This window comes from Caretta caretta, chromosome 5 (assembly GCF_965140235.1).
Source record: "Caretta caretta isolate rCarCar2 chromosome 5, rCarCar1.hap1, whole genome shotgun sequence".
Lineage (NCBI taxonomy): Eukaryota > Metazoa > Chordata > Testudines > Cheloniidae > Caretta > Caretta caretta.
In genome coordinates, this window is record NC_134210.1 from 114,015,027 (window position 1) to 114,042,438 (window position 27,412).

Sequence of the window (27,412 nt, forward strand, 5' to 3'; positions counted from 1 at the left end):
GATTATTAGCAAGAGGAGGAGATGGGAGAAAAGTTTATTTATTATTATTATTTTGTATTGTGGTTGCACCTGGAGACCCCGGCTCAAATACCATCCCCCTTGTACTAGCTTCTTCAGAACCCTGCAAACAGCCAGTGAAAATAATATAGAAATAATTGTGATACAGGTGATTCTTGTCTTTTACTATACAGTCTGTACATAATCATGTGCTTGTCCTTGTTTTCTCAGCTACACTTCTGGCCTTGAGGTTTCTACCAGAGTTCAAGAAGAAAGCAGTATGGACTAAGGCTTATGGTTGGTAGCCACAAGACAGCATCATCATATCTGATAAAGAAACGGCCCTTAATACTGAGAGAAAAGTGAATAGAAGAAATGTTCAGTCATCAATAAGTGTCATTCCAGAGAAATTTTATACTATTGAGTATTAAGGGATTTTCTTCCCAGGGATTCAGAGAGAGGAAAAGTCATTTGGTTTGACTGGTCAGTAGGCCAGCTTCTATTGTGTGTGAGCTGTCTTGCCCTGGTATGAGGATAAGCTTTGGGCTACATTTTGAATGTGAGATAGAAATTTTAATTTTTTCAGAGGTATTTAAATAGTGTAGTGAAAGCTGCAGACAGCAGAAAGCTTTATATGAATAGGTGGAAAAATTAAAAACAAATCTTGCAAAATTGTTGTTTGACATAGTGTATTTATTAGAAGACATATTTCTTTATTCTGGCTTTTAAATTAGCTTTAATTTCAACTGACAAAATTTGTTAACATTATGATCCTGCCATATTATAGCATTCATCATCCATTGTTGTTATATCATGAACAACGCTATTTTTGTGATAGTAGCATAGTTGCTAACCTTGTAACAATTTTACCAGGGACACTTATCCAGGTAAGCGTGGGATCTGGGCATTGCTAGATACAGTTTGATGAATGTCAGGTTCATTTAAACATGAATATTCCAATTCAGGGCCTCAGAAAATTGGGATCTTGATAATTTTCCAGAAGCTTGGATACTTTTCAAAACCTAAGATGACCCCATCTCCCTTACATTCCAGAATGTTCCGTCTCCTCAAATCTCCCACTCCAACAACACCCTTTCCCTGCTACAGAGATAGCGTCAACTTTCAGCAGGGGGAGGACAGCAGGTCTTTTCTACCTTTGCCATTTTAAAAGGAAGATGGCAGGTCTGTTCTCTCCTTAGCATCTTAGTGTCTCTGAGAGGACATAGGACTTCTCCTTTCTTCCCAGCAAGAATATGGAGCTACTCTTATTGGGGAGTACATTTTCTCACCTCCCTCTAAGTGCCTTCATTTCTCCTGCTATTGAAATCTTATTTCCCTCTTCTTTTTTTCTAATGTTACCCTCCTGGCTCTGTGCCCTCCCATTTATAAGTCCCCTTTCTGAATCTTATTTTGGCCTGGTCCCTCTACTTACCTTTAACCCATGTGCCTCACAATTTAGCTGCCTATGTCTCCAACTTAAATAGGAAAAAATATACCCCAATGCAAGGGTCCACACAAGATGGAGCTTAAAGAGCAGCTTAATTGGTGCTCAGGTTCTTGAAGAAGCCCCCTCTGCACTGGGGTAAACATCACCAGTAATTGACTGAGTAATCCCATACTGGCCCCTAGTGTCTACTGCAGTGATCTTAGTCTGAGCATGTATAATTTAGCTATCCTATATATGGTGGTTTTCTCAGTTAAGTATTCATCTTCATAATATGCCACACTAGAATATTTATTCTCTTATTACTATTCCCAGTTAAGTATTCTTAACAGCTGAAGTGAATGAATAAATCTTCTATGCCTGCTATTTGCCTCTTTTAACCAAGACCCTTTAAACAGTGAGAATCTGGTATGGTACTTGTGTATGCTTTATATTGCAGTAGACATATGCATTCTCAAGATATGTGTTTTCATTTTGGCTGTGTCTAGACTATGACCTCGGGGTGTGATTCCCAGCTCAAGTACACATACTCACATTAGTTCTCATCGAGCTAGTGCGAGTATAAATAGTAGTGTAGCTATGGCAGCATAAGCAATGGTGGCATAGCTCCACTACACTGTGTACATGTACCCGTGGGTTTCAAGCGGCTAAGCCTTGCTGCCGTTCTCATTCTTATTGATGAGAGCTAATGCAAGTACATGTACATGAGCTGGAAATCACACCCCTAGGGCACAGTGTAGATGTAGCCTTTGTATTACCATTAACATGCCAGTAGTGATTCTTAAGAACCATCTAGACCAGTGGTTCTCATCCCGTTTATGTGGGCTGCATCCACACACACACACAACCTATATGGCTCTGAGGATGTCACATGGGGCACAGTTGTGTGCTGACTGGGCTACAAGCAGGCCACAGCTTGAGCACCACTGATCTAGAACATGAGCGCATGATTCATCAAATCAGCCTGTTAATTCTTTGAGTAGTTTGAGATTAACTAAACACACTTTTTTGCAGCTGCAAACGTAGTATGAGTTTGAACACCTGGCCCACGACATCTTCACCCTGCTAGTGCAGAATCAGTGTTGACTGATATACACACTATAAAAATGAAAGCCATTTACATGCTCCAGGTGCCCATGTGCGGATAAATGAGGTTTGGTAGTAACTTCCATATTTTCAACCAAAGATTTTTTTAAAATAGGTTTGCTATAATTCAAAATTAAAAAAATAATTGCACAGATTAAAAATAATGTTCACTAAGTAAATATGAATGTATCAAACTGAAATACAATATTAGTGGTGGGATTTTACACATAAGTATGGTTCAATGTAAAAACAGTCAATTAAATGGTAAAGCTAATTGCCAACACCAGCAACTACAATAGGTTTGTGGATCAGTAACTTTACACCAACAAACTTCAGCAAACAATTTCATTTTTGAATGCCTAAAGTTGGCTTAAGTTCAGATTTAGACCCCTATATAAGAATGGCTTGATTCTCAAAAGCAGTCAATACCTACAACTCCCTCTCTTCATTTGGTGGAGTGGGTGCAAAGTTCAGCTGAAAAATAAGCCAGTTGTTAGGGTGCTGAAACATAGACTTAAAGCGTCTTACTTTAGGAAGCTGAGTTTGAAAATTTTGACCAGACTATACCATGTAAACAGAATGGAAAATATCATAATTTTTCAACAAATGTTAGGGATCAGCCATCATTTTACTCTTTCAGGATATGCTTTATAAGGTGAGATTCTGGGCTGTGCTTCTAAGAGATACAGCACAGAGCTCCCAGCCTGTGGAATGGGTTGGCAGGGGTGTGCTAAGTTCATTTTGACCCACCTTTTCAGCCCTTGTGAAACTGAACTGCTCCAGAGGCTAAAGTGGTCTCAGGTGGGCTGTCAACATTCCAGCAGCATGTCCCCAGCTAACTGTGCTGTCTGGACTCTCTGCTGGGTAACATGCTACAGCCCTGCCTCTGATACTCCCTTCCCACACCAGGCACAGCTGCTACCCAGGATTCTTAAGAGGGTCCTCTGTCTTCCTCAGATCCTGCACTGAGAGAATTCTCCCCTGCTCAGATCCCATAAATCCATCCTTCAGCAGATAACATGATCATTGTTAAAAACATCACGTTTGCTTTTGTAACTAAATAACATTACAACAATATTCACTCTATTTCCTAAATGCAGGCAACACCATATTTACCTCTTTTCTAAAGCGCTTTGAGATCTACTGACCAAAAGTGCTGTATGTTAGCCACATACACAATAATACCTAGATGCAAAAGCAAAGTGTTTAATGGTACCCAGTCTAGTATACTGCTCCCAGGTAACATACAAATATACTTATCTAAGGCTATGTCTACAGTATGAGCTAGGAGTATGATTCCTTTAATCATGCACATGTACTCAAGCTAGTTCAAGCATCAATAGCAGCATAGCCGTGGTAGCACAGGTAGGGGCAGTTCAGATACAGCTGAGCTGCCTGACTGTGGCTCTGGACTTGTCCTAGAGCCACTAAATCATCAATTTGAAATGCTCTTCACTCATTGGTTATTCAAATGTTGTCTTAAGACAGAAGCCTACTTAAGTTTCACTTTTTCAGAGGCTTAAATAGGAAAGAGAATTTTCATGACCAGAAGTGTTTTCATTTCACTCTTTAATCCACTTCATTTTTTCAAGCCCAAAGGGTGGTGGGAAATAGTACCAATGCGGAACAAGTCAGCCTATGGTTATTTCCAAGTAACTTGTGCAGTCAGAAAAGTAATTTATCCCCCAGGAAAACCTATCCTATTTTCTTGCTTCTCATATAAAAGTAGTTTCCCACCTCATGGGACCAAATCCTAATTACTTTTGTTGCACAAATAACCTCACTGACATCAATAACATCAATGGGACAGTTCTCATGTGTGAAACAATTTGGATTTGGCCCACAGTTTATATAATCCATTGTCTTATTTTTAAAGGCAGAGTATTTTTTGGACTGACTATATCACACTTTGAGTTAAAGTAAGAGTGAGTGTGTCTGTCTGTCTTGTTTCTTCAATTCCAAAATAATCTGGATGTCACCGGTAAGAAAAACTGATTCTTCAATAGTGTCTACTGGAAATATATTAGAATCGTAACTTCTACTTCTGTACGTTAAATGCCCTCTAGGACTTGTATTGAATAGACACTGTAACTGCATGTGTCACTTACATTTACTTTAAGAATGTGGGGGCAAGTGGAGGAGGAGGATGGGTTTTCTGTGAACAGTTTTACCTGTTGGTATTTGTGTGAATGTGGCAAAACGCAGAACCAGCAGCTTCTGCTTCATAATCTGTTGCAGTTCCAGCAAATTTGATATTCATACATCTGATTTACATTGTATTATCATCTCACCTGTTAGACTAACAAAATACCATTGACATTTTACTTTAATATAAAATGCAGAATACATGCTACTGCTGCAATAGGAAACCATTATTAAAATATAGGAAATGCTGATATGATTTGACATTTTTTGCCACAGTTTGTAACCTGTCATTTTATGTTCGAAAAAGACAGAGTAACTTCTGAGGCCAAGACTTTAAAAAGTGACGGGAGATTTGAGGTGCTTATGTTTGAGTGCCCCATGTGAGATGCCTTAAAAGACCTCATTTTCAGAAAGTGTGGAGCACCTGCCCTCATAAATTGGGAACCTCTAAGGTGCTCCAAGTTGGGCACATAAGATCACTAATCACTTCTGAAAATCTCAGTCTAAATTTCCACACAATGTGCTAGCATAATAGTTCTAGAGAATTTTCCTCATTATGAGACAAGATATCAACTTAGCTCCTTTTCTCTTTCATGTAGCTGGCTCCTAGGTGAGCTTTCCTTTCTGAGCAGAGGTACCTGGTGATGAAGTACATACCTAAATTGAAACATAAAATGTAAGTGCAGGGAAGCAGACTCCAAAAGGGCCAGCATTCACCTAGAAAGAACAGGTGGACCTAGACCTGCACCTGAAAACCCTAATGGGATGAGTCCAATCGACCCAAATGGTCCTGTGGGTGGTCTCAGTAAACCCACAGGAGTAAGGCTTTTCAGACAGGTTCTATATTCTTGTAGCTAACCACACTATATTTTTAGGTATCTGTCATTATATGAGATATAATGCCAGATCCAGGCAAGGTCTCTGTGCAGCCAACCAGTATTGCGGGGGCCTTCGTGACAGCCCTTTGTGCCGCTGTGCCGCAACACACGACGCACATTGTCGATGAATGCCCGCTGACTAGCTTCAGCAGTGGCCTAGAACTGCATCATGCCACTGAAGATGCCTTCGCTTGGCTAGACGACTATGCACATACTAAATTATGAGACCTCAGTAAATAAATCTAGCCAATGCAGGTCCTGAAACATTTTCCTGGAACCCTTAAAGCACACCTACTATATATAGGGTAATTATAATACTGCAGTTATTGCCATTACATTGATGCATATGTACACAGATATTTTTTCAGATTAGCAGGTCCACCCCACAGCCACCATCATGACTCATGTCCTCATTTTACTGGTCGAGGATTGAACAAGAATCCCTTATAAACCAGCCAACGCTGTACTTCATCTAAAAGGATCAATGAGTTTTTTAAAAACAGATGGGCACATGCTACAAAAATTAGCACCCTTTACCCAAATGTGAGGGGGTTCAGATGCGGTCAGCCAGAAAGTTAGATGTAGACGCAAACTTCTCCAAAGCGCAGGCCTGTTTGGATCCAGGGTTTTGCTGCAACCCACAGTAACCGTAAGTGAGGGAACAAGCTATGAAGTTTGGATTTAGCTCCAAATCTCCTCCAGCCTTGAGGAGTTTTAGTACAGGATGTCAGACCTAGTTTAAAAGAACACACACTGTGGGCCTGATCTAATGCCCACTGGAAATAAGTGGAAAGGTTTCCATTGACTACAAATGGCAGCAGAATCAAAGCTTGACTCAGGACTTTATGTTGAATTAACATCTATAATGATGGTGGCTCAAACACACTATATGCATTTTCCATCCACTTTTTTCTTAATAGTTCTTTTCCCCACACTCCCTCTCTCTAGAAACAGATAATTCACTTCCAAATGGGATGCTGGAATTCCAAGCAGTCAACTCCTGAGCAACATGAACTAGACTTCCGCTTAACACACAGGTGTCAATGCGGGAACTGACTAGGAGAAGGCACAGCTTACAAAGAATTTTCATTGATTCGATTTTTGCCACCTCAGGTTTGTGAATTCCAGCATAGTGGCATTAAGATCCTGCTCACAAGAGATGAAAATCTTACCTACAAACAGCATTGCCAGGTACATTTTTAGTATGTACGGGAAGCAGATCGATAAGGCAACTGGAAATGGCAGCTTGGTGGAGTATGTGCCGAAGGATTCAAAATAAGGCAGTGATTCATAGATGGCAAATGCTGCAAAATAATGTTTTGATGTTTTTTAAATCTGGAGTTATAGAGAAAGGCCATCTCTAAGAAAACTACATTTAAGGCATGAAAATGGGTCTTGGTCTACTGCCTTATCTTGAGAAATGTAATCTGTATGAAACACTATACTTGGCATGCATGCATGGCTTTACTTTTAATTCATTTTCTTGAGACTGAAGTTGTAATCATTTTGATAACTAGGATTAGCAAATATTTACTTAGTCCTCATCACTGCTGGGGTTTTCAGCTACAGGTATAGTGTGCACACCTAGTATAGATACAGTAAACTGCTATAAGCCACAATGGTACCATGCATAAGTTGGTTTCAAGTATGGTCAGCTGCACCAGTGCATTTGCTCGCTTTGCGCTTTGCACTGGGTGCCTAGAGTTAAGCTACACGAAGGACTGCAGAAAAGTGTCGGCATCCTAGGTTGATGTTCTGTGGCTTTCGTTGCACTAACAAATTGTTAATTTTCCAGGAGAAAGGAACTGTCCTGTAGAAACCAAGAAACAAAGATAAAGAAACAGAGAAAGGGGAAAGGATGAAAAAGTGTGTAGATAAGAGTAAAGGGGTTAAATGTGTCTTATTTCTCAAAAACACTGATCATCAAAATGATCAAATTCTACTGAGTGAGATTCAGAAAAAAGTAATTTGCCTCCTGCCTACTCCCTCCCTTTTACCTTTAGCCAGAATTGACAGGGGATATACTGGAATCCATAGTGTGTAGTTCAGCCATGTCAAAGCTTCATAGTATGTTCCTGTCACTGATAACATGCAGTAAGTGTATCTGGAATTAAAAAAAAAAGGCGGGGGGGGGGGGGGGGAGAGGAGAACTTGTGTTTATTTTTCAAATTCTGATAAAATAGGAATGAATAAACATCTTACTCTTTAAAACAGTCACCTATTTTGAGAAACTGATGGATTCCAGATTCCTGTACTCTAATCGTTTTAGCCATTCAGGTGGAATGCTGGACATTTGTTAAAGAAAAATTGCACCCATTTTATTTCGTGTCAAACTCATCGGCACCCAGAGACAGCTAACTTGCTGAAAAGTTTTTATTTGTGACACTGGCATAGGGTGGGGAGATAAAAACAATAATAATATGGTGCATTCTATATTGTGCTTCTGGTCGTGAAGGCTCTCATGCAAACCAGTTTCCAATGTGCTTTCATATTGGTTTGTCAGGAAATGGGCTTCAGGTATGCATGTAACTTCAATGGGAGGCTCATACATGTAACGGACACTAGAATATAGTCCATTATAGTTGTTTTTAGATCATATATTATTATTGCTAAATTATTGAAGCAGGCTAGAAGTTGGATTACTGCCATGGTTACAGATGGCACTAGTGTTCAGTAAGAGGGCAGCCCCCCATCATGGGGCCCAGAAATACACACTGGAATATTTCCCTTATCTTCACTGCAAAAAACTGAGGGTCAGAGTCAGTAACTACACAACATGGGTGTCGTTCTAAAAAGTTTTGAGGTGGATATAGGGACTCAGGAGAACACCAAGGACCTAGCAGCCCTCTCAGAAAGGGCCCATCAATAAGTCTCCATATCCCAATTATGTACACCCTTGAATCCTCAGATGATTTTAGTAGGCGGTTAAAAAAAAGCCCACAGGGCCCCTTGTGTCAAGAAATGCAGGCTAATGCTTCTTAGAGGAAGAACTCTAAGAACAGTATGTCTCCCTGTCTCTCCCTGTCGGGTCTGGGAGTAGGATTTGGCCATCTCAGAAGAGTAAAATGGAAAATTGTTTATGTACTAGCACAAGAATTCCAGAACACTGGTAGATTGTCAGTTAAGTGGAATGCCTGCTGCTTCATAATGGAGACTTCTGTCCTAGGGCTATAGGGTAATTAGCAATTTCCTCTGAAATCGAACAGTCATCATGCATAATGGGAATCCAGAACTCCTGGTTGTTAGACTCTCAAGGTGGTCTAATTCTTACCAGCTTCTTTGAACTGAGTGACCCAGTAACTTTCTGAAGATTTGAGACTGGTTTGATCACATTTTTGGTCAGTTGAAAGGCCTATGCTTACGGTAGATCGCTTTAAAAAAAGTGTTTAAGCCACCATTAGCTGGGACTGTTTCTGGCAGATAACACAGCCCTCAGCAAACTTCCTAGTGGCCCCAGTATTAACTTTCTGTGAAATCCTGGGTGGTACACCTGATGGAAAGGTAAAGAGGTTAGGGAAACCTGTGCTGTTCCTTCTCCTCTCTCCCTTTATTTTTCACCAGTTTTTTTTTTTTAAAGCAAACCTGCAATACAGTAGAAAACGCAGACTGTGCACTTGGTAATAAGCAAGAAAGATCAGATGTGTAGGGGTAGGTAGAATTCACCCTCCCTGTGTCATTAGCTCTAACGCTCAGAAAACTTCCATCTCTTTTAAGAATGTATCTAGAACTGGTTGTTAAGGTATGAAAGAAGAGCCTCCTCCTGGCTCTATCACCAAAACATCGCCTTTTGCTGGTGTGATCTTCCCCACACTACGCCCGCTGGATCTACCAGTGCTGTGGCACAAAGCTACTATACCTCACTAGAAAATCTGCCACCGAATTCTGTAATTTCAAATAATGCTTTCTCAGATGCTCAACCCTAATCAGTAAATAAAGACAATGCAAGTATTCCCTAGAGGCTGGGAAACATTGAAAATAAATATAACCTTTGACAGCTGCTGTTTTTCTGGGGTTTGTCTCCAGTGAATTTTCTGTTGGTATGTTTTAAAATATAGTTGAAGGAAATTCTCTTAAGGAGCAGGTACTTCTCCTAAACAATCACCCCCCAAGGAAGTTGTGCCTCAAAGACATAACAGAACACTTAATGAGTCTAACACAATCAAGCAGACAGGGCTAATGTATCCATTACTGATGGCTGATTGTGATACAAATCTGATTAAGTCTATATCTATCTATCTACACACATACCCCCATGGTGAACAAACGAAGGAAAGGGAACTAGACAGATATGTTCTCCATAGATAAGGAGGAACTATAAAGTAAACTAGATTCAAAATATTTCTAAATCAATACTAACATTTTACATTATTATTTGAACCGTACATTTATGCTGGAGACAATATTATGTAGGAGGTCTCATCCGTTTGCATACTCGATGGTTGCCATTATTTTGACTGTAATAGTTGGTCTTTAAGGATTATAGTAAATAATAACATATTGACAATTCTATGCTGGAGCTTTTTGTTTCTGATGTTTTCTTTTTCGCATTAGCTGAAGAGTGCATTTTCATTGGGTTTTATTTTACCTTTGAATCTTTAAAAATTAAAAAAATGGGATATGAATAATTAAAACAAATTCACCTAGAACCCGAACAAACATCTTGATCCCATATGCCATTCATCTTCCTTCTCCAGCTCTCTTCATACCATACATCTTTCAGCTACCTCTCCAGTGACATCAAGGTCATCTCAGTACAAATGAATGAATTTTAAATAATGGAACAAAAACCCATCCAAGGTGAAAATCATCCCTTTGCAGAGAACTGGTGCAAGGGCTATACACTGCTTAAGTGCCACTTAAGCCTACATGTCTTCCTTGATGTAAGTTAAAAAAAAACAAACAGAAATCCACAGAGGCACATTGTTCCTGCACAGGGTGAGTTTTATGTCCAATGCAAAAACTAACAGGGTGGGATTGTAAGTGACTTAACACACATTCCATTGAAAGTCACCTGTAACTTCATGCTGTGTAAATCTTTTTTCTATTCCTATGCTCTTTGCCTACTGTGATTTCTCCCTGTGTCATTTATATGCCCTATCTAGCCTAAACTTTCAGGTCACAGGGGCAAGAACTAGGTCTCTTTGCAGTCTGAAATGCATTGTCCACTTGATATATAACGATCAAAATCTTAATGAATGGCCTGCAGTTGTGAGTTACTGTACTACAAGTCTTGTGTCTAAGGCTGTCTTCCCCCTGCTCACTTACATGTATTTGCAGTAGCTCTCATTGAGCTGGCATGAGTAAAAATAGCTGTGTATCCAAGGGCATGGGCAGCAGCAACAGAGGCATGGCTGACCCATGCACAGTATAAACCTGCCTGAAACTGGTGGGTGCGGGCTCAGCCATACCTCTGCTGCTGCTACAGTGGCGCTGCTGCCGTTTCCACTCACGCTAGCCCAGGGACAGCGGCTGTGAGAACGTGTACGTGAGCAAGGGAATCACCCCCTAGCGTGTAGCGTAGACATGGCCTACATGAGCTGTAAAAAGGAGATGTTGCTTTTACCTCAAAGCAAAGGTATTGGAGATAGCGTTCGGGAACGGCCTTCCTTAAAGGCTGGGCTGCTGTTCTCAACTGGTGTCAGAAAGGTCAAATCTTTTGAAATAGAAAACTTGAATGCAGGGGCTGACTCTTGTAATATGGTAATAGGTTTTCAGTTTGCCTAACTGATACACCAGTTATTCTAGAAACCCCAGGGTGCCTTATCAAATATGAACATTTGTGTAAAACGTAAAAATGTGTTTCTGCCGAGGTCAAAACAATGAAAAAAATCAGATGGCATGCACTGGGTTTGGATAGCTCCATGTGACAGAAGCGCTTGCTTTACTTTTATGAGGTGACCGATTTCTTACCTGATCACATCCAGTAAATTCCAAAGGAAAAATAAAACGCACACAATATATTTCCCTTGAACTTCTTCTTGACTGGTGATAACAAATAAAATGATGATTCTCTCAGTTATCTGACAAGAAAAAAAATTACAGTAATAATGACTTTCTACTCATATGCATGGTTTGTGTATCTCTGACTTCTGGATCACTTCAGCAACAAGGATGTCATGACACTCTAGTGTGTATTACACTAAGTCTGGCATCCCTGTTCTTTCCTTCAGCTTAGGTCCCCAGGCTGCATTCATGCCTTTAGCAGTAACAAAAATCCTGAAGGCCTGTGTAATCCTCCCAAAAGCCTGACGTTAATCCACTCTGGATTATACTTGCATTGAAAGTGTTTAAAATATAGGGACAAATTCTCAGCTGGTGTAAACCAAGATAGCTACACTGACGTCATACCAGCTGAGCAAGTGACCCACACAATCTGTTCTGTTAACTCTTACAGATTTAAATTATTTAATGGGCAAAGTATCTACCCACTTATGAAGTCATGAAAAGAACACTGCGTAACTAGAATAGAATGTCTGTACAACACTTTTTCTATATCTTATTTACCAGTTCCTGTGTGGAACTCTGGGCACAGACTATAATTTTAACAACAAAGCTCTTCCACATCTGTCAGATACAGCAGAATGTCCACGCATCGTCTTATTCTTCATTAAACTGATGCGAGAACGGATTTCCTGTTGCCAGCCCCTAGTTATCTAGAAACAGAACACAACCCCCCCTGCTGGATCCAGTTCCTCCTCTTGAAAATCTTTAACGTATGCCACAGATTAAGCTTTGCTCTCTGGCCATATCTTTCCCTTCAGTTGTTAACACAAAGTAAACTCTTAGAGGGGAGTGAATCAGACTCCAGTCTCAGCCAGGGAGCAAAGATGAAAGGGACTAACAGAGCAGCCTTCAGAAATTATTAAACTAAAAAGCTGCCAGCAACAACCCTGCTTAAGTCAATGGGGTTCCTCACAGGCTCTCAGGGATCTGTCAACACAGAGCAGCTGACAGAGTTAGTACCTTAGTAAATTGGGAAGAAAGTAGGGGTTTTTTTTGTTTGTTTAAAGAAAAAAAATTCTGCTTTATGTGTAAATGAGGGTTTGCATGTGGCTTTGTGTTCTCGCTCTTACAATCCCTAATTGACTATGGTAAAGTATTTGCCCTGATACTCTTAAAAAAATTTCACTAGAAACCATGTCTTTTCATGTCCTTAAAAAGGGAAAAGGAAGCATGTGCAGTCATTTCACAAAATGTAAACAGTATGGTTTTGTTTTTCATTCGTCCTCATTCAGTACATGAAGATCAAAGTGGAATTTCCTCTCTCTCACAGTTACCCCATTCCAGCATCCACTCAGTCCTGTACGCAAGCTCAAATTTCCACAGTACAATTTGACCATTTTAAGAGTAAGCAAGACAGCAAGAAATCAGATTCAATCAGGACAAAATAGATTGCACAATCCCTCTTTGTAAACATTCAAATCTCTCCTTAAAATTCACCTCAGCTGTGCTGTGTAGAGAACAAAGCACCATGGCCAGGCAACCAATGTGGTGTGATCGCTGCTTGTTACACTTACCATAAACATTAACGGTTACCTTGTGCTCCCCCATCCATCTGTTTATATCCACTTGTCTTTCATCTTATATGGTAAGCTCTTTGGCACAGGGACCATGTGTGCATACATGAACACTGCCCTGGAGGAGGCCTTTAAATGTATGTCCTTAGTCACAGTAATCAGTACCCAGGCTTAGCCTAATTCAGGTGTGAACAGCCACACTCTAGTGAAGTGCATCCTCAGTAGTGCTGCACTCACCCATGAGTGGTGCTCGGACTTCTGGCAACATATCCCATGGTTCTTTGTGATCCACTCTGATTCTTTCAGAGTGAATTGTGGAGTAATTTGTCTGTCCTTCCGGGCACATGGGGGCAATTGTGGGAAGGCATTGGAGAACTGTATCAACACTTGAGTTATTTAACCTGTATCTTCACTGCAAAGTGGGCAGATTACCAGCTTGAGTGAAAGCAGCACCCAGGTTCTAACCCATACCCCCAACCACGCCAGCTTGCCTGGGTTGAAATTAACATCAAGTGAGCTGGGTTTTTTTTTTGTGTGGACAGGAGGAAGGAGCCTGGACTAACTCTGCAGTGAAGACATAACCTAAGTCCAACTACAATACAAATAATACCTGCTCATATCCTTTCCTGACCCATTCCTACCCAGTTCCGAGACCCCACCTGCAATCCTCTCCATGCTGCCCTGATGAGCACTGCAGTGATTCATAGTGTGCAGAGTTTTCTTGCATGGTCTCTCCATAGCTTGCCTAATTTGCACAGTGGAAACAGTAGTTTTACTGTAATTAGAGTCTTCTCCCTGACAGGATGGGGAGGGGGGAGTGCTGTGAAAGGCAGCCTTTGGCCCATTGTCTACAGAGGCTGTGGCAGCTCTCCAGTTGTCAGTTATTTCTTCCATGACTACCATCTAACCTGGTTTATCCACAGCAATTGTATTGTCATAGAATCGTGTCTTCAGGCTGGCTTTCCTGCTCTGAGCTTCCATCGTAAATTCCATTCATAATAAAGTCTATGTCAGTACTAGAGAACGTGTGAGCTCAGCCAAGACTGACCTCTGTGCAATAAATAGTCTTAGCCTTAGCAGATAGCTGTTCTCTAAGAGATGAGGCGTGTGTGCATTTGCCTCAGGATACATTGGACAGCACACTTTTGTGTGTGTGCGCATAGGAGCATGTGGACTTATAAGAATTTGTATTTTCAATTTAAAAGTTAGCTGCATTTTGATGACTTTCTACATTTGACACCATGCCTGAGAATCAGCACTCAGGATAAAAATCTGTATTAGTCAATCCCTTTTTTAAATGCAGATTTCAAAAGAGATACATCATCTATTCTGGGCATCATTTGAAAAGAGGGGGTTACCCAAAATACTAAAAACACAACTAAATGTGCTTGTCTTTGCACCACAGACAGTAGCACCAGTTTCATCAATATTCACCTGTTAAGGAATCGGAGGTGTGGAGTTGCTGGCTTTTCAGTTCTTAGAGAGGAAGACCAAAAGCTCAAGTTTAAGTTAACTCCAAAGCAGAGAATAAGAGTTCCCAGGAGAACATAACACAAAATTCTCTCGTTCTCTGCCAGAGCACATTGTTCGGGTTTCTCCTCTTTCTTTGCTCCCACAACAAAAGGTATGCACTTAAATTCCTATAAAATGTCACAACCCCTGGAGCCTTTTGTAAGTTGATTATATGTCTGGACATGTGATTGTGCTAACTTTTTGACCTTTAGTCAAAAAAAGGAACTGCTTTTTCCTCCTACCCAGCCCAGGCATAGCCCTTCCTCTCTCCCTGCCCACCCCTCTCTAAAAGAGATCCTCCCCTCAATGAGCACCAACAAACGGTGCCTCCTTCAGGCAGCTTGAGCCTGTTGAACTGCTGGGAAGGGTTTCTCAGCCACCACTTTGCAATCCAGTTGCTGTTCCTCCTCACACATGGTTATGTATGTGGTGCCTCCCCATTGCTCGTTCCTGCCTTAGGGAACTGGTTAGGAACTGGCAGCTAGGCAGGCTGAGCACAGCAAGGGGAAAGCAGAGCCAGTTGGAATTCACTAAAGGTGAGGTTTGTGCCCCGACTACCTCCTAATGGCCCAGCTCCTTTCTTTTCTCCTGACACAGTACCTCCTAGTGGTCCCTCAGAGCCTTAGACAGTAGCAGGTCCCCAAGCTGTTTAATACCCTGAATAAAAGAGTCTCTCATTGAAGTCAAGGAGATATACTTATCTTCCAGGACGGAAGTGGGGAGAATTCAACCGCTCAGAATTAGCCAGTCTCCTACTGACTATAAACACTGCTCCAGAAAGAACTCAATTGTCCATGAAGGAAGTCTTCCCTTCATTCTGCTCTACTGGTCACCCAGTAGGTTACGTTGTGTTTGTTTTTCTTTTGCCATTATACATTTGGGGATTCTGATACCAAACATGCTGGTCTGCTGACGAGTATACACTTAACTGTAGGGAAGGGGCAAGGAAGCGAGTTAGAGCTGCTGGAAGTTACATTAGGAATTATGCTGGGGAATTCTATCCTGTAAGTATCTCCTAGTCACCAACTGCAGCTCAGGTTAAATCCAATCAGAAAGAGACAGGGATTCTTTGGTGCAGTATAAATTGACTTACCTGTAAAAACCTTGGGAGAAAACAGTTTTTTTCAATGCCAACTAGAATGTGCAGGAGCTCTAATATGGACAACGACTGGCAAAGGCACATTACGAATCCTATAGAATAGAAGGTATCGGCCAAAGAATCTACAACCGCAGGGAAGAAGAAAAAACACAGTGCTATTATTTAAATCTCTGAATCCTTTCTATGCCAAGCCTCAGATAAGACCACTGAGGTGTCAAAAAGTAAAGTTCACATGCCACTGACCTTTGGAAACAGACAAGCACAGAATGAATGTCTGGGAAGTAGTATACGTAGTGGGGAAGCTAAGAAGGGCATGGGATAGTCTACATCTGACACACTTTTTTTTTTTTTTTTTTTTTTTTAAGTGAAGTGGCTATAATGACCACTGAATAAATCTGTGCAGGACCTGGATATTTGGTTTCAAAAACATTCCTCTGCAATAGAGGAAGGTTTGATGTTTAATAAAATATCTGCTACCTGGACTTTATAGTTTATGTGTAAACCTTTGTCCTTTGTATTCCCAATATTTGTCATTTATTTTTAACTCTGAAGTCAGTTATTTTCTGTCCCTGAACTTCAGTCAACATAGGGCCAAATATAGCTCTTATCTTCCAAAATATTAAGGCAGGTCAGATCAAATACCATGGAATATTAATTGTCCTTAGCAGAAGAGAGACAGCATAGCAGCAAGAGCTATAAAAATAGTGCAGATGTATTAGTATTGTTTTGTTCAACCAATCCAATGGTCATCTGCATTGAAAGATGCAGTATTTTATCAATCTAACAAATTATAACTTGACACAGTAACAAAGAGTCCTACATTTGTTCAAAGTTTGTTATGTCCAGTTTAGGGATTTTAAAGTAAAATGATAAAGCAATGTAAAATGAAGAGTCTTACCTTTCCCAAATGACAAGAACCTGATGGTCATATTTGTAAATATCCAGGAATGTCCACAGAATTGGATTAAATAATAGATGAAGAGATAAGTGTACATTGTACAGCTGTAAAGGCAGGAACAGTAAAGTAAATATGCAAACCCACAATACATTACTTTGTATTATGTTACTATCTGTGTCAGTGTCCCAAAGCAAATTATACCCCGCCCACACACACAATACGTCTACCACTGCCAGGAAAAGGAGCTGAAACTTTAAAGAAGTGTGTCTATGTCAATAGCCAGAAAATCATGCTCCTTCCTTGTGGACATTCATAAATCACTCCAAGGTGCTTTTAAGGCTGTCATCACTTCTGTATCCGAGTGCCTCACAATCTTTCATGTATTTATCCTCACAGCACCCTAGTGAGGTAGGGGAATTCTGTTATTCTCATTTTACATGTGGGGAATTGAGAGAGAGAGATTCGGCTAGGTCTACACTGCAGCTGCGCCGCTGTAAAGTCTCCCGTGTAGCTGCTTTATGCTGGTGGGAGAGAGCTCTCCTGCTGGCATAATTAAACCACCCCCAGGAGTGGCGGTGGGTATGTTGGCAGGAGAGCGTCTCCCACCGACACAGCGCTGTCCATGCCAGCACTTTTGTCAGTTAAACTTGTGTTTTTTCACACTCAGACCAACAAAAGTTTTATCAACAAAAGTGCAAGTGTAGACATAGCCTTGATATTTACCTAAGGTCACACAAAGTCCAAGGTAGAGTAGGGTCTTAAACTAAGTCTCCCCCGTCCTAAACTAGTTCATTACCTACTGGACCATCCATTATCTGGCATGGTGATCAACATATTCATGTCCTCCAGGCTTGATTATTGCAACTCATATCTAGGAATTAACCCTCACAGCCAGAATAAAGCTCCAACTGATATACAACGAATCAGCCCAACAGGCCACCATGAGAATATCACTCCAGTGTTTTGCTCTCCTTGCTATCTGCCCACGAGCTATCGAGTCCAAATCAGGCGCTCCCTCCTGATATACAAGGGATAAACCCTGGTTGCCTGGAAGATCTCTTCTCCAATCACCAGGGCCTTCCACAACGGTTATGTTTTACTGGAAGCATGTAAATGTCAACCAACAGTGGGATTTTTGTGAGCATGGGAGACCGAACTCTCACAGGAGCTGGACCTAGACTGTGGAATTTGCTCCTGCAACGTCTAAGGATGACCCAGACACTGAATGGCCTAGATCAGAATTAAGTGCAAACTCATCTCTTTGACATGACTTTCCCTTTGTAATGTCTGTCTTCCTCTCTCACACCTAACAGCCAATCAAGCTATTTCTCCCACAAGCCAGGAAGGAAGAAAGATAAATTGATTGTATTATTTCTATTTTCCAGTACTCTGAGGTGCTCCAGTGTTCTAGCCCCCATTGTCATATTACATACATTCGTACAAACACCTTATGGAAAAGTCCTATACTGTTTAATAGAGATTAAGCCAACAGGGATGTATAGATATCACTAAAACCCTACAGGATTTAATAGTGGCTGACATCCTCTGGGTTGTGTAGCTTACTGCACTAAGGAAAAAAAATTCCTAAAACGGAAAAATAAGTTACACCGAACATGAACATTACTGTCAAGTACCATTAATAACCAGTAACTGGATCCATATATTATAACAATAGGAAAAGTATGAACAAGTTGTTAGATATTAAGAGGTTCTGGCAAGATCCTCCATTGCTTAGTCAAAAGCCACCACAGTTTAATGATAGTACCTGGGCTTTGCACTGTGTTTATATCCTTTTTAATTCATATATTCTCTCTCTCGTATGTACAATTTGTAGCATTTTCCTCAATATAGTTTGAAACTATTCCAAGAATTTTGGGATATTCCTCTGAACCTTTCATCAGCCAAATATCTGGCGCATGTGAACTCTTAAACCACTTATGTGAGAACAAATGGTAACCAAGAGGATGTTTATAAATACTAACTATGCGCTAGTGTTCTATGTTTGGCCAATATACCTGTTGTTTTGTTTTAAAACTCATCCTGATGAGTCGTGTAAGTGTGTTAGGGACTATGTTGTAACTGGCATCAATACGTAATGTTAGGCACTAACTGCAGTACCCAAAAATAAGAGAGCTTAACATTATTTAAGTGAAGGGTTGACCTGGAGGATGGCATTCCACACTGTCTTATGAGGGACCACACTGGACTCTGGGGCTTTCCTACACCAGGCTGGCAGTGGCTAAGAACAGTGTAAGTAGCACATTTAGGCTGTTTGTTGGAAGTACTTTTCTTCATTCCACATGGACTTCTGGCACTACGCAAGAAGTGTCTTTGAGGAGCTCCAAAAGGAGTCTTACCCAGCCCTCTTCACCCATGGAAGGTTCCTACCATGCAGAGCCTTTGAGGGAAGAGGGGAAATCTGTTGAGGAAGAAAGAGGATTTAAATGGAATGAAAAATAATACATTAGAAAGTCCAATTGTTTTGCTATGATATTTCCTATATGTGAGTTGCAGCATCTTTTATGTCTGAGGAGCAAAAATAAATGCTCTGAGAGGGAACCTGTTACACAGGCCTGAAGCAAAACTCCACTGTCATTGTTTCCACTTAAAGGGAAAATGTCAAAGGTGTTTGGCTTTAATTAGATTTCTTGCTTTTTTTGGGCTGACAGCAGGAATCCATACACATTTACATTGGATTGCCTGATCCTGCAGCATTCTTAGGAGCATGGCCTACTGGATAAAGCACAGGATGGGATGTCTGGAGATAGCTGTTCTATTCCTACATCTGTCACACACGCTCACTGTACCTTTCTTTCACCATATGTATAATGGGGGTGACATACTTCTCTACTTCACAGGGGTGATCTAAGAATACATCCCTTAATATTGTCAACTGCTTTTAAGATCCTCAGATGAAAGGTTCTTTAGGAACATTATGCATTTCAATACCCTGCCTGTTTTGAGAATTGAATGGAATGGAGAGACAGAGTGATATGCATCACTGCAAACAAACCCAGCCCACTGAGTTCATTATGGACAGTGCTTTAGTTTTCAGAGGAACAGCCGTGTTAGTCTGTATTCGCAAAAAGAAAAGGAGTTCTTGTGGCACCTTAGAGACTAACCAATTTATCTGAGCATGAGCTTTCGTGAGCTACAGCTCACTTCATCAGATGTATACCGTGGAAACTGCAGCAGACTTTATATACACACATATATTTCATATTCTCTGTGTGTATATAAAGTCTGCTGCAGTTTCCACGGTATACATCTGATGAAGTGAGCTGTAGCTCACGAAAGCTCATGCTCAAATAAATTGGTTAGTCTCTAAGGTGCCACAAGAACTCCTTTTCTTAGTGCTTTAGTTGTAATTTTTATAATGTTATAATTATTACTTTGCATAAATACATTGAAACCTTTATGATGCTGTGACCCAGTGGCGGATCCCAACTTGTTCAGAAGAAAAACTTTGCTTTTTCTTGCACACCCACAGGTCTGGGAAAGTGAGAGACTGCATTAGATAACAGATCTCTGTTTTCCCTCAGCATGCATAACTCGCAAAATGGGGGTGTCCTATTTCCTCCTAAAATATACAGGCAGATAGCATATACTTGCTTATGCTTTAGTTGTCCAGCCGAGAATGTGAGATGGTAACAGCTTTAGTTTGGAAAGTCAGATTTTTTCAGAAATAGGATGATTACAGAACTACATATTACTACTACTCTTATTATCTAATAGTATTGTGTTTCTGTGATGACTGTCACCATTAGCACCTGGGTGTCTGCATCTGACAGTGGGCTTGTAAACCTCCACTGTACCCTCTAGAGCAATGGTTCCCAAACATTAACAGCCTGCGAACCCCTTTGACTAAGCTGTGAAATCTCATGAACCCCCTCCTAAAAATGAATATTTCTGGGGATTTAAGTTTAAATTTCCTCTGCACTCCACAGGGCTCCTGCTGCTGGACCCTGCTGACAGCCCCGGTCAACTGAGATCAGGCTGCAGGTCCCACTGACCACCGAGGCTCAGGCTGCCAGCCCCAACTGCCCTGCCCCGCTCTCCTTGGGGCTTGGGCTGCCAGCCCCGCGCAGAGCACTGTGGTTTGGGCGGCTGGCTCACGGGGGCAGGGCTCAGGCTGCCAGCCCCAACTGCCCGGCCCCGCTCTCCCTGGGGCTTCGGCTGTCTGCCCTGCAACCGGGGCCCACCTGCTGCTTCCAATGCCCAGGTCTTCTGGCTGCCATGAGTGAATTTTTTCTGGCGAACCCCTGCTCTTAAGGCTTCTCTCCATTATGATACTAAATAGTACATCCAAAGGACAGAGATCATGACAACCTGTGTAGGTTTTGGCACAGACTGTGGCCAGGGTCACTTCCTGTTCCAAGGGAGGAATCTCCCAGAACAGCTTAAAGAGCTGAACAGTACCCCGTTAGTAGCTATACAGTTCCACACCACCCCCAAGGGAACACTTGCTACTTAATAAAATAGACACCGATGAAGCAATAGCTCATGGAAACCGAAGAGTGAGGATTTAAAAAAATAAAAAAAAAATCTGGTAGAAAACCCCATCTGCTGCCCTTGTTTCCTTTGTCCTACTGATCTGAGCTTCTAGTTCAACTCTCCCCACCCCCCACAAGCGTTACAACTGAGGGAGGCAGGGAACAAGGACAAACAGCTGAAAACCAGCACAAAAGTATGTTTCCTCCTGCATGCATATCCCTGCCCCCTTTACCTTCCCCTCTTCTCTGCAGTTGAATGGGTTGAATTGCTGGTTTTGCCTTTGCTCAAGAGTTACTAGTTGGTGTGGAGATGGTCACTGCTGCTGCATCTGTCTCTCCCTCTCTGGTCACAGCTGCAACAGCTGTTTTCTAGGAGGTTACCCCTCCTCCTTTCTCCCCCCAGCGTCACTGAAAGCAGCACTGCAAAGAAGTAGACACTTTCCTAGTAAAAAGGAAGGAACCACTAACTCAAGGGATCCTCATTCATTTTATCATTCTTCTGCAGGCACTACCTCAGGCCTGTTTTTTGCCTTATTACAAATAGTGCCTCTGGACTCAGTTCCACTAGTTTTTGCAGTTAGTCAGAAGAGGTATTTTCAAAGGCCAGTTGAGAGTAAGCATGCAAAATTAAACGCAGATTATTCTGGAGAAGAGCATAGGGTGATACAGAAGACAGTTAAACAAGTATCCATAAATAGAAAAGATAAAGTGATGGTATTTAATTTTCAGCAGACTCTAAGTGACTCCAAAGCAAATAAATATGCTACATAACGCTGTTTCTGTTACTTCACTAGAAATGGAAGCTGCACTTTTTATGCCTATAGTATGGAAATGTGCAAATGTTTGGTCAGATGCAATCCTGTATATACAAGATTTGCTGGGTGTGTGTTTGATTTATTTAATCCAGATGTTTGCATTTTAAATAATTTAGAAGATTAATATATTAAATAACTAGACATGACAAAATATATCAAAGTAGCAAGAATACACATAATGAGACACAGGACAAAGCAATCTACATTGTCACTGATGGAGTAGATTAATAGAGTGAATGTGTCTCCCATTAGACTATATTACTTATCACTTTAGAGGCCATCCAGAGGCATTGCAGAAGTTAAGATACCCGTATTTCATCTTGTTTGATATAATTTAATTTGAAGCTTATTACAATGCTTTACCCTGTATTTTTGTAATGTTTTAGCTGACTTATCCACTTATAAATATTGCAAAATTACAGCCAGATAAGCAAGAGGTAACAGGAGTGGTTGGGGCATGGAAATGCTCACAGATGTAGAGAGATTGTAAAGACAAACTGAGGAGACAAATCAGAGGGGAAACATGACAAAAAAAATATACAAAATATTTAATGGCCCACAGAAGGTAAGGAAGGAATATGTGTTCCCCTCCCTCATAGTACAAGAGCAAGAGGATATTCAGTGACATTGTGACTCAAAATGTGGGGGAAGAGAATACAGATACTCCCTTGCCATTGCCCACAGAGTAGTTAATGAGGAAGTGAAGGGTGGAGAGTGGGAGGAACCATGGCTCATTTCCTCCATCCCCAATAAGAGTAGCTGACTGGCTGCACAGCAAAGAGTGAGCAAAACACTGGATGAAAAGGGGTGAAGTAACTTAGCTGCTCCCCAAGGCAGGAGTGGAATTGTGACTCATTGTCTTGGCTGCTCCTGGAGCCATGCAGCTGTACGCTCTCCTTCACTCAGGAAAGATTATAAGGTTACAGTCTCGCTCAAAAGGAAGAGACACAGATCTCTATGTTGTGATTTTTAAATGCACTGTACAAACAATCAAATCCCTAAAGCCCAAGAGCTGTGAGCAAAGTAATTGCTTAAAAATAAACTCTTTCCAAACTTTTATTTGACAAGTACTTTTGAATCTTAAATACCTTCTATTTGGGGGCCTCATTCTTTTAATCTTTGTGAGAGTGATTATTTCAACCAGACATTGTACTAGGAAAGATAAATTTGATGTAGAGGAACAGGTAATAGAAAAAGTTAACTGGAATATTTAAAAGGTTTCTCTTGCTCTGGTCTTCTCTGCTTCTGCAGAGAGGGTTATCTGAGTTTTATGGCTTGGTATCTGGAGTCTAAAAAACGTGGTTGTCATAAGTCAGGGCAAAACAAATTACTATGGGCCAGATTGTGAGCCTCGTGTTTACGGTAGTGAGCAGTTACATGAGTAGTCCCACTTGATTTTGTTGAACTACTTGTGTGAGTAACTGCTTACCAGTGTGGGCAAGAGGCTCACAGGCTAGCCCTAAACATTAAGAGCCCAGTCTGGCAAGGTGCTGAGTGCCACTCGCCAAGTCTTATGCACCTTCAACTCTCATTGACTTCTGACCATGGCAGGAGACTCTCAACCCTTTCCAGGATATGGCCCTAAATTAAAACGTTCACCATCTTAAAGCAAACTTTTTGAGTCTTTATGCTGGGCTGAAAGGTGCTAATGGTTGCCATGAAGGGAATCTTGGATTCAAAGACAATCATAGACCTCATTAAAGCCAATGGATGTGCCAACTGCTCTTACAGGCTCAATAGGAGTTGCAAAAAAGGAGGGGGGGGGGAGAGGCTACTGCCCAAGAAAATACCCTATATTTCAGGTAAGAGCTAAACCATGTGGACTGAGCTGTTTCCCTGATTGCAAAAGCAGGGGCCAGGATATTGGTTTGCACTCTGTGTTTGAGACAGAGGAAAGCCAGGGGAAGAAGTGAGCATGACTGTGAGAAGAAGCAGAGAGACAGGGCTTCTAAAGCAAAGAGCTCACTAAAGCAGTGATTGTGAGGATTTCCGAGCAAAGGAACTGCCTGCCGTTATGTTTCTACTGTGTTCAGGAAAACAAGACAGTGTTCAGTTTTTGTAAATTAAAAAAAAGTTACACTGAGAACATCCCTAACTCATAATCAATTTCTTATCCTAATGGAAACAATCCTGCAAGGCTGAATACCTGGGTGAAAGGGGAAAACGCATCTAGAAATGTGTGTTTATTCATGTCCATGTGAAATAAAAAGACTATCAGAAGAGAAGTGGTGGCTGATGGAAGAGTCCTTGCCTGTACAGCTCAGGCGGAGCAGGGCTACCAGAAAGCTAGAGGAAGTTCAGGGGACCTGAAGCCAGGGAAGAGATTCTGGGAGCCAAACTCTCCAAAGGAATGATCTAGAGAAAACTCTAAGGGGTACCTCATGGAGTTAACCTTAACTTATCCGATGAAGTGAGCTGTAGCTCATGAAAGCTTATGCTCAAATAAATTTGTTAGTCTCTAAGGTGCCACAAGTACTCCTTTTCTTTTTACCCTCTCCTGTTGCTCTTTTTTCCCCAATGTGAGGAGGTGATTTGACCTTTACATTGCACTTTGCTACTCCCCCTCTGACACACAAATGCAAACACATTATGTTTTATTCATTGTGTAGGCATATGTGGATTTGGGGCGAAAAATTGGGGAAACATCACCTCAGACCACAGGATATTAATCAAGAACTTAACACCACACAGCCAAGTACTCCTACATTGGAATAAACACTAATCTTTTTCAATAATGGATCTTAATCCATGTATAAAAATCAGTGCTGCACAGAAGTTGCTTGAGTTTATGATGTAGTAAAGAACTGCTATCATTTGAGCTGACCACTATAAAGCATTGTTTATAATTGCTATTTAAGAAGCTGAATCTAATATAAATTTCAACAGTTCATTTTTAAAAATCAATAGAAAAATGTCAATTTGTATTTTTTTTAAATGGAGCTTTTTTAAAAAAAATAAAATAAAAATAAAAATCCAGTGTCTAACAGAGGACCCTTTAAATAGTATCTAATTTTTTTTTCCTTTTAAATTCCTTAACTCTTACCAGGGCTCTTTTGCTTCCCAGTGGATGCCTAGAAAAAAAAAAAAAAAAAAAAAAAAGGTCTTTCAGCACAGCAAACCCTCTTTTAATGTGTGTGTGAAGCTGCAACAGGACTCAATCTCATCACTAAGGCAATGGTGTAAATTTTATTATGGAGCAGCAAAAGTGTATTTAAGATATTCAAAATAATAAAAAAAATCTGCAAAAGAGCCAGTGGGAGTTTGCCCAGATAAGGAGTTCAGGGCTGTACCCAATGGTGGAGGTGGCTAAATGGAGAACATTGTGTATTAGGAAAGTAAATAAGTATTATTTTTTCAGTGAACCATTGGAAACAATTCTAGGTATTTTTAGCAGTTGAAAAAACATTTTTGTTTTATACACAAAAAGTTTTCCAGATATTTCTTATCAAGGAAGACAAACTATAAACAGTCAGTATTCAAGCTATAGTACAAAGGAAGCAACACAGCCTCTGGCCTGCCAAGATAAGAAACCTTAGGACTACAATTGACAGTAAGAGCAAAAGCAAATGACTCAGAAGCAAGGCTGGATCTTTGTAAGTAATTGGCAGTATGAAGAAAAAATTTAACAAAGACAGAGGATAAGAGGAAGGTGAATGTAATGACACTGATAATGAAAATGTATGACCTGATTTTTCAGAGGTGCTGTGCATTCACCATGTCCTGTGGCTCTTTTAATGGGAGAGGGTGATCTGGTCCATAGATTCCACTTTGATTCTCACCCTTTTACACATATATGCAAAAACTATGCTCCATTCATTGTTTAGGCCTGTGGAGGTTTTGAATAAAGTTACCCCTGAAACATTTATCCACCAACCACCTCCCTGCAAGTGCTCAGCCCTTCTGGAACGCAAACCTTTGTTTTGTTAGAGGATTGAGGTTGCTAGTTATTTGGCCAATTACACTCTGAAATCCAGTGGGGAAAAGTTTTGTTTTTTTTCTAAAATGGTTCCATCCCCCACCCTGCTCATGTATCAATATGCCATAGTTAACAGCCACCCCCTTCCCCAACAGAGAGAGACCTAAAACCAAACTTTCCAAATTTCATCCAAGAACCCACTAACTCCTTTTGTTGCCCCATTCAAGCAACCACGAATATCGTCCAATCAGAAAAGGAGACGGGGGAGGGGGAAGGAACAACACTCGAGCCTGAAGTTAGGACTCAAAAATCCGTATTTAGGAAAGGAGCTTGCTCTTCAGAAGTGCTGAGCACCTACAAATATGAATGAGGTCTACAGGAATGGAGCCTATTCAGCACCCCTAAGAAGTCAGGCTACTTCTACTTATTTAAAATTTACTTTTAAATAGGGACACAGGAGCCTAACTTGAGGCACTCATGTTCTCAGACTGTCAGCCTGAGCGCACAGATTAGCCTTGCGGCACGTCCTGAAGGGCAATAACTTCAGCTTCCAGCAAACCTAAGGCAGGAACTGGAATTCTACAGCGGCTCAGCAGCCCACGCAGCAAGAACACTGTTCCCGCAGATACACCTGGAGGTTATTCGCTCACGTGTCTTTGATGATCGACGGCAGGTGATCTCCGAGCTCGTGAAGACCCCAATCTCTTTATATAGTCTTAAATCGCACCCGGAAACCAAGGAGCTTCCAGCCTGCGGCGTCCTGGGGCAGGGACTCCGGCGGGCACGTGTGTGCGGCGCTAACGCCCTCGCAGCCCCAGCGCGCAACTCAGCCGCAAAACCGCGCGCGGCGGAGTGGGTCTTTAAGGGGCGCATCTTTCCATCCCGCCCCCCTGCCCCCAGAGGCTGTTCCAAGGGCCAATCAGCAGTCTTCTTTAGCTCTGTGGGTCCCGCACAAGCAGCCACGTTCTGGCACCCCGGGAAAGCGTACGGTCATTGGGGTTGCATTAGGAGGTTCGCATTCCTGGGACACGAAGCGGGGTCTGGCTCTTAGAGAGCTTCCGGGCTGCGGGGGCATTTTACCGTCAGCGCTATGGCTGGGTGATTATTTGCTTTTGCCGTTTTCTGCAGGGTCTTTTACGTGGTCATTCCTCGTTCTCCTCGGCTGGCTCTGGCCGATCCGGCGTAGGAAGCTATTTGTCTTGGCTGTCTGTGAACATCCAGCGTCCCTCCCACCAGCCCCCTTTTGGTTTTGTTCGGCTTCATCCACCAGACTTCCGCGCTGAAGCTGGTCTTACTCCCCGGGCAGTGCACCCAGAGGACCTCCCCCTCGCAGCGGGGACTTGCCCAGCTAAACCAGCGGGTGCCCTAATGTAGAAGAGCCTCCTGCATCCGGTGTCTCTCAAGAGTTCTTGCTTTCAGCGGGGTTAGCTGGACTTTAGCGGCAGACGGCAGCTTGCACCCCCCCCCCCCCCCCAGCATTGGTGACCGCCCCCATGGGGGTATTTGGAGGGAGTTCTCAGAACAGTGAACGCTAGTAAGAAGCGTTCACAACGCGGGGTTCCTTTTAACCAGCTGGACCTACGCGAGGTAAACTCAGCCCCCAGAGCAAACG

The 27,412-nt window shown here is 41.7% G+C and overlaps 2 protein-coding genes across 8 annotated transcripts in view; one reads left to right on the forward strand and one right to left on the reverse strand.

Moving 5' to 3' along the window:
- The window catches only part of FOCAD (focadhesin), a 200,530-nt gene extending 199,861 nt beyond the window's left edge, over positions 1 to 669 (forward strand). For all 3 annotated transcript variants that reach the window (XM_048849366.2, XM_048849367.2, XM_048849368.2), the window contains one exon: positions 229 to 669. In XM_048849366.2, the coding sequence (XP_048705323.2) occupies positions 229 to 302 (74 nt within the window). In that variant the 3' untranslated portion in view covers positions 303 to 669. The remainder of the gene's footprint in view (positions 1 to 228) is intronic.
- HACD4 (3-hydroxyacyl-CoA dehydratase 4) lies at positions 670 to 27,412 on the reverse strand. Of its 5 annotated transcripts, XM_048849370.2 has the most exons (8): positions 26,451 to 27,407; positions 24,928 to 24,955; positions 16,577 to 16,680; positions 15,673 to 15,800; positions 11,461 to 11,570; positions 7,548 to 7,654; positions 6,723 to 6,854; positions 670 to 5,329 (listed from the first exon to the last, which is right to left on the reverse strand). In XM_048849370.2, exons 1-8 carry the CDS (start codon positions 26,671 to 26,673, stop codon positions 5,247 to 5,249), a joined length of 915 nt encoding a protein of 304 aa, XP_048705327.1. In that variant the 5' UTR covers positions 26,674 to 27,407; the 3' UTR covers positions 670 to 5,246. The 5 variants fall into 5 exon arrangements, with proteins under 5 accessions (XP_048705327.1, XP_048705329.1, XP_048705326.1 ...); XM_048849372.2 differs by lacking the exon at positions 6,723 to 6,854 and having other exon boundaries at positions 26,451 to 27,412; XM_048849369.2 differs by lacking the exon at positions 670 to 5,329 and having other exon boundaries at positions 5,336 to 6,854; positions 26,451 to 27,410.

Coding starts and splice junctions, on each gene's coding strand:
- HACD4 (XM_048849369.2), bottom strand. CDS start 26,673: ATGCGCCCCTTAAAGACCCACTCCGCCGCGCGCGGTTTTGCGGCTGAG. Junction 16,681..24,927: donor TGGGAAGCAAAAGAGCCCTG/GTAAGAGTTAAG, acceptor CTGCCTTTACAG/CTGTACAATGTACACTTATC. Junction 7,655..11,460: donor AATTTACTGGATGTGATCAG/GTAAGAAATCGG, acceptor TTTTAATTCCAG/ATACACTTACTGCATGTTAT.